This window comes from Nesoenas mayeri (genome assembly GCF_963082525.1).
Source record: "Nesoenas mayeri genome assembly, chromosome: 7".
Lineage (NCBI taxonomy): Eukaryota > Metazoa > Chordata > Aves > Columbiformes > Columbidae > Nesoenas > Nesoenas mayeri.
This window is the reverse complement of record NC_137551.1, coordinates 1,454,190-1,466,946: the sequence shown is the minus strand read 5'-3', so window position 1 is coordinate 1,466,946 and position 12,757 is coordinate 1,454,190. Positions and strand designations below refer to the sequence as shown.

The 12,757-nt window shown below is 47.0% G+C and overlaps 1 protein-coding gene across 3 annotated transcripts in view; it reads right to left on the bottom strand.

Annotated features, from left to right (window-relative positions):
- Positions 1 to 87: 87 nt before the first annotated feature.
- Positions 88 to 12,757, bottom strand: part of OIT3 (oncoprotein induced transcript 3) — a 29,713-nt gene continuing 17,043 nt past the window's right edge. For all 3 annotated transcript variants that reach the window (XM_080348345.1, XM_080348346.1, XM_080348347.1), the window contains 5 exons: positions 11,867 to 11,989; positions 7,070 to 7,230; positions 6,104 to 6,519; positions 2,214 to 2,313; positions 88 to 661 (listed from right to left, as the gene is read on the bottom strand). In XM_080348345.1, the coding sequence (XP_080204471.1) occupies positions 476 to 661; positions 2,214 to 2,313; positions 6,104 to 6,519; positions 7,070 to 7,230; positions 11,867 to 11,989 (986 nt within the window). In that variant the 3' untranslated portion in view covers positions 88 to 475. The remainder of the gene's footprint in view (positions 662 to 2,213; positions 2,314 to 6,103; positions 6,520 to 7,069; positions 7,231 to 11,866; positions 11,990 to 12,757) is intronic.

Here is a 12,757-nt window from a genome sequence, read left to right as displayed (position 1 = left end):
ACAAGATATATATTTTTATACATGTTTTTATTAATGCTCGTCCAAAATCTCAGCTTCAGCATTATTCACAGAACTGCATAGCAAACATGTTCAGCTATGATACTATTTGTACTGTCTGATGAAAGAAAGGCTTGAATAACATTTCTTTAGTCAATGAGAGAGTCCTGTGGAGCCTGCAGACGGATACGGGGAAAGATAAAGTTGGGTAACGCTTCAGGCCTGCAAAGCAATAGGGTCCCTTCAACCAAAGGGTTGTTGGTAAGAAATGCAGGTAAAAATCCAACTGTTCTGCAGTCCAGGTCGCACTCAGTGTGCCAAACATAAATCACAAATAATCACCATGCAGTTAGGGAAACAAGTCCTGAGGTTCAAGTGGGGCTTCACCACACAGCCCTTGTTTCTCACACAACCATGAAAAAAGGCATTGATAAGGAAGGTTGGTCTCGGGCAGAGACGATGCTCCAGTGGGTGGGCTTTAGTCGTCAAAATCGATTCTGATGGGGCCACCTGTCAGGACGTGGTTTGCCACGCGACCAGATTGCTCCTCTTCCTCGTTCTCAGTCGCGGCCGACCTGCGCACCCGCCGCCGGCAGCCCTGGGCGCAGCGAGAGCTCTCGTCCAGCGCCCCGCAGACCAGGATGCGGCAGTGCAGGAACACCTCCTGGAGGGTGGCAAGACAGCAGGCCAAGTCAACGCGCGGCATTGGGAACCAGAATCCCAGTGTACGGCCATTTCTGTCCCCGCATCAATAAGGTCTTTATCCACTGTCACCATCCCCACCCAAACTGGCTGCTCCATTTTCTTATGTGCCCAGGAAAGGGAACATTTGCCAAGTGCCTGGCTGAGATCTTAAAGCGTGGCATCTCCTTCTCTGCAGACATTCCAACCCGCCTGGACACCTTCCTGTGTAACCTCATCTGGGTGTTCCTGCTCCATGGGGGGATTGCACTGGATGAGCTTTCCAGGTCCCTTCCAATCCTATACATTCTGTGATCTGTCTGTTAGCCAAGGGCGAGACACGGAATACGAAAGCAGAAATGATGCTCCAGAGGAAGGGATGAAAATGCCCAGAATAAGCTTGGAAAAGCTCGCATGGACTGGTAGGAGCTGCATGGTAGGAAGCAGGCCAAGAAGGCACGAAGGCCCACAAGGAGATGAAAATGCACGGAAGAATTTGATGCAAGCTGATGAAGCTAGGAGACTGAGGGGCAAAGGAGGAAAATGCAGGTCGCTGAGGGGCTAAGACTGGTAGCAGTGGGGAGAAGGAGAACACGAAGTGCAGGCAGACAGCTGCCTTTTCTCTCTGCACACTAAAGGATTGCTGCTCCCTGCCCTCTAAATGACAAGGAGAGTAAGCAAGACCCCTGCAAGCAGCAATTAGGAAAGGAAGTATTTGTGAATGGTTGGTCAATGGTGAAAGTTTGAAGCAAAATCCATTGCATAGGCCAGGAGGATGCAGGTTGGAGGCAGCGGTGGCAACCAGACGGCCAAGCGACATTTCTGAATTTGGAAAGATCTCATCCGTTTTAACCCTCCCGAGGCTCTCCAGGAACTGGAGAGGCAGCTTTATGCCTTTTGGAGCAAGCAGCATTGGCTGAGCATCACAACAGTGACAGAAAGACCTGATTTCTTCTAGCACAGAAAAGCAAAGGTATTTGCAATAGGAAAACGGCATTATCCTTCAACTGTCCTCCCACTACAAAGCTTCTGCCCCAATGCACCACCAGCCTGGATGGCCTGGTTTCACCTGGAATTAAACAGTATGGGAGCCTTGTATCTGGAAGCCTGGTATCTATACTCACAAGAGATAGGGAAGATAGAAGGTGGAAGAGATTCAAAACTATAGACTGTCATCTTTTAAAGATAGGACACTGCGTAACGTGCCTAACTCAACAGCTTTCTGTTTGGTAACTGGGAGCGCTTTTCTCTCCCAGCATACAAGTCCACTAAGACTACCCTGTAAACAACAATTATCTTCACCTGCTACGGCGGTGATGTTCCACAACTGTCCTTTTTATTTTATTTTAGTTGTTTTCATCACTGTCTCCTAAAATAAGTGTGTCAGGCTCCCTAAAGACACAACTGCTTGGACGGGCAGAGCAGCATCTGCCTTGGGCCACTCATTTGCACTCTAGTGTTAGCCAACTCTCTGCTGAGACTCTTCAGCCAGATCAGGGCTGATGCAATATCTAAGAGGTGATTTTGGAACTTACCTTGTTGTCTTTGCCCACAAACTTGAACACAGGAACCTGGAAATGCTTGGCGAGATGGTCCTTTGACGTGTACTGCTTCACGGAGTCATCAGAAACGCAGCTGAGGAAAGCAGAGGAATAGGATTTAATGGGTTTCCCAGAAATGGAAAGAGAAAAAACATCCCAGCCTATTCAGCCAGAGAAAGGGAAGGAGGTCCCAGCTGTCTCAGTCCATGTTACTTCCTCTTTGGCCACAGGAGAAAATTGGGGAATGATGGGTAAAACCACCAGTGATGATAATGGCATCTCCAGACATGAACAGCTCAGCACAAGGAGCTGGCAGGACACGGTCCGGTCCCCTCGGCTGTCCTCATTTCACCTTCCTGTGCAACGGCCTGCAGTGAGCAACACAGTATATGCTGTATAGACAGTATATAATGTGTTACGTGTGCTCTGTACACACACATATATGTACATAAATCACACTTAAAATGAATAGGCTGTTACCCATGTTACTAAAAATCACAGATGATACTTCTAAAAAACCACGATCTATCTTGCTTTAAAATGTTTATATTTTTCTTCCTGCTGGACTTGATCAGCCAACTCAAATTCGCTACAGCTAAAATTAATAAACTAGCACTATAGAGTCATGTGAGAGGTCACAGAACTGCAATAAAGCAAACCACCTTTATAAAAAGTTACGTTTCAGGTGCAGTCTATTTATAAACTATTACAGCCTGTTTAGGGTTTGACAGAGAAACAGTCAGACAAAAAGTTACAGTGATTTGATATTTACTGCTGCCTCCTGCAAAGCCGTAGCCAGGTTGAGAGGCCCACGTGCTGCTTCTACATTCCATCTTTACACCAGAAATACGTAAGGCATTGTCAGAAATGCTGACATTTGACACGTTCGACTATTAAAGAGCAGCAAACCCCAGATCTATACGTAGCTCTGCTTTCATAGAATGCATGTTTGGAAATCTCTACGGTTTTTGGCTGACTCCATGGGCGGTAGATCTGCCATCCCTCCCAAAATGGCCCTTCTCTGTGTGCGGCAGAGCCGTGCGTGTTCATGGAAGCACTAAGTATTAGTCTGATTGTAACATTATTCTCACCACTGCATATTTCTGTAGCTTTTCTCAGCCAGTGGAGGTCACAGTCTGAAGGGGGATATCCCTGTCTGCAGCACTTGTCTAGTTAACTTGCCCTGGGAGGCACACATGAAAAGGTATCCAAGGGGAGCTAATAAATTAAGACTATGCATCTAGAAATATTGACATAGATTCCTTCCCCTTGAGGCCAAACACCAGATATAAGTTGTTTAGGATAAGATTGCGTTTACAAGTAACATTCCTGAAGGCATCTGATTGTCAAGAATGACAGTTAAAGATTTTTCATAAGTGACCAGCCAAGCTTTGGGGTCATAAAGTCAACTCATAGGCATGTCCTCATTTGCGAGCATAGAAACTGTGATGCTTCTTGGACACTGGCTCCAAATGACTCCTAAATCCCAGGTTCTCCAAAGGTTCTTCGCTCTGGTGGCAAGAAACCTATGGGTTTGGGGCTAGGGAGAGGGAAGATGGAAGAACAAGGAGGAAACAGGGATATGTGGAGCCAAGTATGCTGAGTATGTCATGCTGCAACGCATGAGAAAAAAGAGCTCAGAAACCTCCCTGGTCAAGCCCTTTTGTGCTGTGCATGGGGCCATACCATGTCCCAGCCTCTCCTAGGAACCCCCAGCCCCTGCTTCCCACCTCAGATTCTGTGATTCTGTGATTACAAGGGATTGCCCTCAGTGACACAACCTTGCTCTGACGCCCCAGAGAGCTGCAGTGTTTATCGCCTGTGCAATCGGTCAATGCCTTTTCTTTATTTTTGGTTTGAGGATGAGGAAGAACGAGATGAGAGCTGCCTCGGGGCCGACAGGCTGGGCTAGCAGCACTACAGGCTGTTACAGAGACAGCTCTTACAGACCCTCATTTCCAGCACGGCCACATCAGCATAGGGAGAAGGTTGAGGAGTCCCAGAGAAAAAGGCTCCCACCTCTTGCCAACTGGAGAATTAACAGGGAAAAAAGCAAGAGAGGGAATTTTCCCATCCTCAGGCTAAGGTATATCCCCTCACATTTAAACAGTGTTTACCTCTGGGAGCTCCAGTTAACTCCTGCAGGCCTGATGCTACATAATCAAACATTTAAAAATCCCATCTTTATTGCTTTGGGCTTTTGGGCCTGGGTTGATAGAAAGAAACTGGGTTATTACAGAACTGTTTGGAACAGGGAGAAATCAACAGCGTACTCAGCTCATTTTACTTTTTAATTGCTGCGAGCACACAGAGAGAGACCGAACTCCAGTCAGCTCAATGGCAGATCATCAGCCTCTGGTGTGAGTGGATCCACTTAAACACAGCACAGATCAGGGGGCTGCAGTGCTGGCTGGAGAGCAGAGCAGGAGGAATGAGGCTCCAGCCCACTTCTCCCGTCAGTGAAGTTTTAATGCCCTCTGCAGGATAATGGTACCAAAGGGGCTGCTGGTGCTGTAAATCCTCTGAGTAGTGCTGTGGTAAATTCAAGATATGACATTTTCTGCCTTCTCCCTTCATCTCAGGTTTTGGCCACTGGTTTGAATCCCATCATTTTCAGTCAAGGTGGGAAGTGAATGAATGTTTGGAGCCTTGGCTCTTTACAGAGTCCTCAGGAACAGCCAAGCCAGGGTGTCAATAAATCAATCCTTCCATTACAGATCTGCTTATAAACCCCAGAAATGCCAGGAGCAGAACTGCAGCCTAGGATGGAGGGAAAGCAAGCTAATGCTGAAAGCTTTGTCATTTTTGTGTACTGTACTCTGTAGAACCCTTTTGCTACAGGACAATCACGTAGCACTTGTCACCACCAGCTGTAATGGTGGGTGACAGCCTGGCAGCTGAGGAAATAATTGTTGTCCTCATTAGATGGTTTGGCAGACAGAACAAAGGACTTATATGAGCCCCCAGTCCCTTGACTGTTGGGCTCTGACACTTGGGTATGTCTTAGATATTACTGTGGCTGGACTTTCCTCCCTAGAGGGCAGCAGACTGGTTTCCAAACGCGACATTCCCACAGCGTTGTCTGGTTAAGCTGCCAGGCACTGCTGGATGGAAACACTCCACAGCGACACTGCGCTGTGGCACTGTCACGTTAGCACCCACCAAGCGTCTGAAAACAGGGCTCATCTTCGGAGTCATAGCAGAGCCCACAGCAACGTGCCCCAAACCTCTGATACAAAACCTGTTACACCAAACCCACAATTCTTCTCTGAGCTTTTTTTACTAGTGTATCCTGGAAAGATCACGAAACCCAAACACCTCAGAAAATGACAGCTGAACTGAGAGGCCCTAAGCTTACTGCATTGACGGGCATCAGAGAGAGAGAAAAGCAAGGGGAGCTCCTGGAGCTCCAGCCAGAACCAGCCATGGAGTCCTCTGGCTCCCGTTATAATAAAGCCATTATGAGAAAATGAAGACACTTGCTCCAGTTGCTGCAGCGGCTGCGCGGCAGTGGCACGGAGCCATCGGGGGGTTATGCCGATTGGTCTGGCACTCTGCAGGCTGGCAGAGAGAGGACATCAGGAAGGATATCTTTTCCACTGGAGCCAACTCAATTATCCACAAGCCTAGTTACAGGAAAATACGTCCTGTAAAGGCCGCGCTTGGAGTAACCTGCTTCACCACCTCCTGCTGTTTCTCCCAATCGCTTTTGATGGGAGAGGGGCTCTCAGCTTGATGGCCTGGCTGCTGGTTGTTGCTAGGAACACAGCAGACAGGCTGCCGTAGAGAAGTTACAGCGTTTCCTGCATCACACAGACAACGTGAATTAGCTCCCCTGCCAGTTCCCACCTAACAGCCAGCAACAGAGGGAACAGTGAACTCACCCATCTTGAATCAGGTAGTACTTCAGGATCTCATCGATTTTGGAGGTGGGAGTGGCAAAGCAGCTCTCAACCAGTGTCTCCAGTCCGCTGACATGTACCAAGGGTTCGATCCCGAAGTACAGAGAGTCCCGAAGCTTGAGGGTGGGAGGAGCACCCCTGTAGGGTTCATCAAAGTCTTTGTCTTTGAAGATCTCAAGAGTGAAGGGAAAGATGCCCTGGTTGCGGCTCATGATTTCCAAGGGGGAGTTCTTGAGGTTGGGCACATAACCTTCGGAGATGGTGTACCGGCGCGGGAACTCGCAGGTCACTGGGATCAGCAGCTTGCTGGTGCGGACAATGATGTCCCCGTTGCTTCCTGGAGTCTGCTTTGGCAAGCCGGTCACTAGATTGGTGGCAATGATTTTATCATTTATTACCTGCAGCAAAGAAAGGAGTTTAAGTGAAAGAGAACATTGAGAAAGACGCCTCTGAGTTCAGATTAGCAGCCAAGTTTACCTTGTTCAGGAAGCTCAGAGATAAACTAGCCACTGAAAGTACAGCTTGTGGACTCATATGCTGTGACCAGAATGATGCTCACCCTTACCTACAACCTAAGGGCCTCTATCAGGTTGCTGTCAACTTTGATGCACTGTACTCCTGCATGAAGCAGAGGAATTTGCTTCCAGTTGCTATTTGCTTCCAATTTGCTTCCAGTCTCCGGTTCCTGACCAGTTGCCAGTATAACTTTTCAAACATTATTGGGGAACCAGATTCTATCTCAACATGAGGGTGAAGAGTGACACCACTTGTGCTTTCTGCACCAGAAAGACAGTGAAGTTGCCTGTGTGAAGCGCCGGGCGAGTGGAAAGCAGCGCCCATGCTGACAGGCACACACCACCTACATTGGCTTTATTCCCCAAGCAGGCCATAGCCAAGTCCCCAAATCCGAGAGACCCCAAGAGAAAAGACAGCAGTGGGTATACATACATCTACAACAGTGCCACAGGACTTCAGGGAGAAATGGATGTTGACGTGAGTGCCATTGGATACTCCTTTGCATGAAGTGTTGATGAGAGAAAGGTCCAGGCCTCCAACCAGGTCCTTCGGGATGCTCACCTCAATAGAGCTGGACTTGCATAGCACTGGAACTACAAGAAAAGTCCCCAGAATAACAGTCTGCACTACACAACTATGAGGGAGTATCAGGGAGGTAGGGAAGGACTATACCAATTACTGTGAGCGGAAAGAAAATGCAGTCATATGCTACCTTTAAGGTACTACGTAAGCACAGTAATCTAACTACCGATCTTAAATTCCCATCTACACAACACAAACATTGCCCCAAACTCCTGGCACAGCAATGCCACAGAAGACGACGATGATGATGGCTATACTTGCAGCAGACACTTAGCTACACAGTATTTCCAGTATATACTTCATACTCAGCAGAGGCTTGTTTGATGTCTCTTCCACCGCTGTGTCCTGGGAAGAGCCTTTCACACATATGGATATTAAATTCACAACACTCCAGGCAAAGCCATTTTTAAGACCCTTTATCAGGTTTGACATCAAAGCCAGAACATGTCAAAACAAAGCAGAGTAAATCCATATAGATGCCAAGCTAAAATGGAAGCACCTCAAGACACCATCATAATATTTTTATAAGCAATAAACCCAGCTCTGACAAACAAACCCAACTAGCTCACTCATTCCAACCTCCTTCCAACCTTTGAGTTTTATTACAGATCTCCATGTGAACTTTTAAAAATTAAATTCCATTACATAAAAAGTAGACAAAACACAGATTGGACAAAATGAAAAAGGAAAGAAGGAATAATCTTCAATAAAAAAGTCATTTATATACATATATATTTTTTCCCTGGGTGTACATATATCTATTCAGTTAGGTACAGGACAAGCGTACTAGTGAATATATTCTGGTCTCTTCTCAGCCAGAAGAACAACCTCCCCTCCAGAATTTCCATTTATCATATTTTAAAATCACATGACCAAACTTTTGGCAAATATAGTAGTTCCCCAAGGTTTTTCCTAAAATTAATTACAGTCTCAATCCTTGACATTCATATCATCTGCCTTCCCTTAGTTTCCATCAAGTTAATGATGTAATCCAGGATTCTGTATCTTGGATACACGGCACGGGGCTAAAACACGTGTTTTGCCCCCCTTAAAAATTTATCATGTCCCAGCTAAAATATAATATTTATATCAGCTACTGTGTATCCGCAGGGAGTCTTTTTTATTAAAAGTTGATCTTTTCAAGGTGATATGCTAAAATGCATGCAGTGTGCCCAAAGCAATGTGCTCTCATAATGCCATAGCTGGTTTAGAACAGAAAATTAAAGAATTACCTTAACTTTTCCTTCATTCGCAGTAGAAGGCGAGTGGGAATAACCGAGCATATCAAATGGCAAAGCTCATAAGGAGACAAAGGGACTTTGAGAGGATGGTGCAATGCAGAGAAGAATATCCTTTGGAGAATGGATTGGTTCCATTTGGATTTAAAGCTTCACTGTTCTAGTGACTTCTTGATGAATAAGAAAATGTAATGTTTTTATAAAGGTGTCATTCAGGGCAAGAGAATTTGGATCCCAGCTGCAATTCTCCAAAGTTCAGGACCAATTTACTTCAGGCTATCTCTGTTTCTAAATTTCTTTGATTGGCACAAAGGGCAAGAAAGAGGAGACACCTACTTAACCTCTGCTCTGGCACTGCAGGAGCTGTCTGTGTGCACTCCACCACCTGGGCACAGAAACAAGCAATGAAACCTGTGAGCAGATCCAATTTTGTTTCAAGCCAACTCATCACTATTTGGGAAAACACTCCGGGAAGCTCCTTATACCCACTGTCTCAGACTAACTGGTAATTCAATTCAAACCACGCTAGACATTTGTACACAGACAAGTAATCAATACCGAGAACAGTGCTTCAGTTCTACCAATTTAAAAGCAGTGCTGCAAGCAGAGGGACTGCGTGGTTCAGCACCCAGCAGGCCTGATGCCACCACAACAGGCTGCAGCAGCATCGCAGGGAGAGCTGAAAAGCAGCGGGCATGGTAGCTGTGATTATAAGTAAACACCTTATTCCAGGGGAAGTGACAAGGTCCTGACTGCCAGGACTGAGATGCCCGGCAGAAATTAGTTATCCTGGGCACCCAGGAATCTTCTTTTCATTATGATTTCTTGCATCCCTTCAGAGAGCTGCACTCTCCTGCCTTGCTGTCAGCCTCCATCTCTTGCATCCCTGCCCTGGGCTCACCCCAGCCTGCACGGCTCCCGAGGGTCTCACCCACGTCTCTACCAGTCGAACGTTTCAGTTCTTCACCCTCATACACTGCAGAGCATCTCTAAGTGCTTGGAAAGCCTCCTCATTACTGCTTTAAGCTCCGCTCTGCACCGATGCCTGCAAGTCCAACACTCATTTTGCTGTCTGCTGTTACTGGCACCATGTTCCTAGTCCAGCCTGTGGCTCCTTCCTTGGCTGTTCAAAGCACAGCTGCTTGGAGCAGGGCTTATCTTCTTGTACAGACTGCTCAGCAGAACGGGCTCTCTGGGGCTGGGGAGCTCTGAACCACTGCTACAAACACAAATAAATACACCATTGTACCCTGCTTAGCCACACATGAGGCTTGAGCATGGGAGAGGGGAGAAAAGCATTTCACCATCACATTTCAGAAAGGGGTGAGGTACTAGAATGGTCTGCAAAGTTGCAAACATTTCCTTGGCTGGTATCTTTGTGAGAAAATTGTAGCCAAGGATGTGATTTCTTGTGGGGGATGATTAATGTTTGTTCTGAAGGTAGAGACAGTGCAGGGGGTGGTTGACAGGCTGCAGATCCAATTGCTTCAGGCAACTGTGCCTGCCCTGCATTGTTAATTGTATCGCTATAAACCTGATTAGAAGCCATAAAAAATTGTGTGGTACAGTTCCAGATATATTCTGTCATATCTGCTCAAAATTGCAGACCACTGCGTGGAGACATAAATTTAAGCAATCTTGCTTTATGAGATGCCATATCCCGAGCCCCAGCTTGGCACCCGGCCGTGCTGCTGCTCTCATTAGCAGCCTCAGAAGAAGGAGAAACACTGGCTGGGAAATGCACGGCCTTCTAACCCTGCTGGGGTTGCCTCAGGGAGCCAGCATTGAAGAACATTGCTCTTTTTTGGCCTGTATCCATCAATCGGACCTTCAAACGGTAAGTATAATCACAGCTCTTGGAAATCTTCATCTCCTCCTCCCCAGCAGGCTCTGCTGGAGCAGCAAGCACTACCGAATCCCAAGTGTGCAGTGGTCGTCCCTGAAAACAGCACCCTGCATTGCTAAAAAGCTTAAAAAGCAGAAATATCATCAGGTAGAACTGTTCCGACCTCCTCTGGGAGGCATATCTGCCCTGTTGGCCACCAGGAAGTCTGGATCTGTTCCTCTCACTGATGTCTGGGCACTCTGTAACACGTCAGACCACGGGAGATTCTGAGCACACCAGCTCATTGGTATTAACTAAAGCCCGAGTGAATTAGCCCATGGCAGGCTCCCTTTAATTGCGTTTTAGATCCTGCCCTGGCTATGGCCTGAGTCCAGCCCATTAGCAAGTTCCCATGGAGATGTCTGAAAGCAACCACACACATCCTTCATGGGCCACCACGGCAGAACACAAGCAGAGAGCTATGAGGTCGGTGTCTACCAGAGCAGTCCTGTGTCTCGTCCAGCTTTGTGCTGAGCCTGACAGCTCTGAGAAGTGGCCAGGCAAGTCAGATGAGGCCCCTCGGAGAGAATTACCCCTTCTGCCTTTCGCATGCCCACACAGGTCTCTTGAACACGCAGTTTTGACTCAACGTCCCTTCCGCATCTTCTAGAAGACCTTTGCTTTCAGCACCTCAGCAGGGCTTAGCTAGCTGTGGGATTATGAGACCCAGAAGAACCTCAGGTGCAAGACTGTAAGAAGTCATTGCATGAGGAGCTACAGACCTTCTGCTTAACTCTCAGTGCCATCAGGAACTTTTCCCTGGTCCTTTACTCCATGCACTCACTGCTACGGAGCTAAACTGGCACCTAGGAGCCTGCAAGGATTTGCAAAGGAAATTTCATTCAGCTCTTGCAACCCAAACCAGGGAACATGTTTATTTTGTGTGCAAGCTATAGGTGCAAGTGAGGAGGCAAGAAGGATGCCCTGCATACAGGAATGGAGTAAAGCTCTGATGGAAGGTCTTCCAAGGATAATGTTGCCTTTGCCTCTCTGCAGCAGAAGCAACAGTCAATTCTCAGATGCTACCCTGGGCACTTTTCCAAGGGAAAGCAGAAACACCTAGTATCAGAAACAGTTCAAGACATAGGAACGGTTAATGGAAGGGCTACCTGGGGAAAAAGGCCTCTCTAACCCCCAATTCTTGGAAGGGACTGAACCACCTTAGTTGAAATGTTAAAAGCCCAGTTTGAAGCATGGAAAATTTCAGTTCCAATAGCATAGATCTGGCAAAGGCATACACAGCCGAAGCGGAGCAATAGGAGATGTTAAGCAATCTTAATTGTAAGCGAATACTGCCAAAAGAGTCTGTGATGCAAGATTCACCCAGCTGGGTCCTGTATGATAAAAAGAGCAATGTCTCCAGGCTCTCGGTTTTGGATGATCTGTCATTAACAACAAAGCTCCATTAACCACACTAGAAAGGACAGACTAAGAGAACACAATAAAAACACGACGAAAAGTTCCTTCAGACACACTTTTGATGTCCACGGAACAGAAGCTGTCAGAGAGATTTTGTTGACCTACCTTGGCAAGTGTGGTTGTCTTCTGACAGAACAAGCCCCCTTGGGCATTCACATTGGTATCTGTCTTCCACTTCAATGCAGGTATGACTGCAGCCTCCGTTGTTATTGTGACAGCCTTCAATTTCTGAAAAAAAACAAGGAAAATCAGCACATTCTGTTCTGCCGGCAGCTTTGCAGGCTCCAGCATATACTCCTGGCTGACTAACAACCAGTGTGACCAACACAGACCTCAAAGGCACCAGCACAGTGAAAGCTCACTTCCAAGAAAATGGGCTGGAAACCTATTTTTAATGGTACAATTTCCCATGTTTGCCATTTCACCATGGAGTTTATAAGGAATTCTGTTAAAAAGCTTACCAAATTAAATCACAGGCTTCCATAAGGTGGCTGAATAGGCAATCTTCAGCTTGGCCTTTTCTGACTTCTGAAACATCTGCTTAAACTATAGTTTTATATTGTTTCTTACTTCAAAAGGTGGGTGAAAAATCCTCTTAAAACTTCTACCTTGCGGAACCGTACTCGGTCCTTTAGTCAGCACCCGAATTAAAGCCCTGGGATTTGCAGGGGAGGTGTCTTGGGGAGGAGAGATTCACAGGCAGCAGCTCCTATCCCCACCAGGGAAGATCAGAGAGATGCTGACACACTCTTGGTCTGTGGGCTTCCCAGCTGGGATGGAGGTGAAGACACTGGATTCCTGCATCCCCCCTTTGTGGGCTGAGGACGAAACGCTGCTGGTAGGGCTTTGTTTAGCAGGAATTCTCTTAGTCTGTGAGTTTTAGGCTTAGAGGGCGCCCACCCTGAGGCGCATTATCACAGGGACAGCACAACACAAGTTCACAGGGTAAGGTTGATTCCCTTTCTAATCTTCCCCACTTCTGAAGTGCAGAGGAGG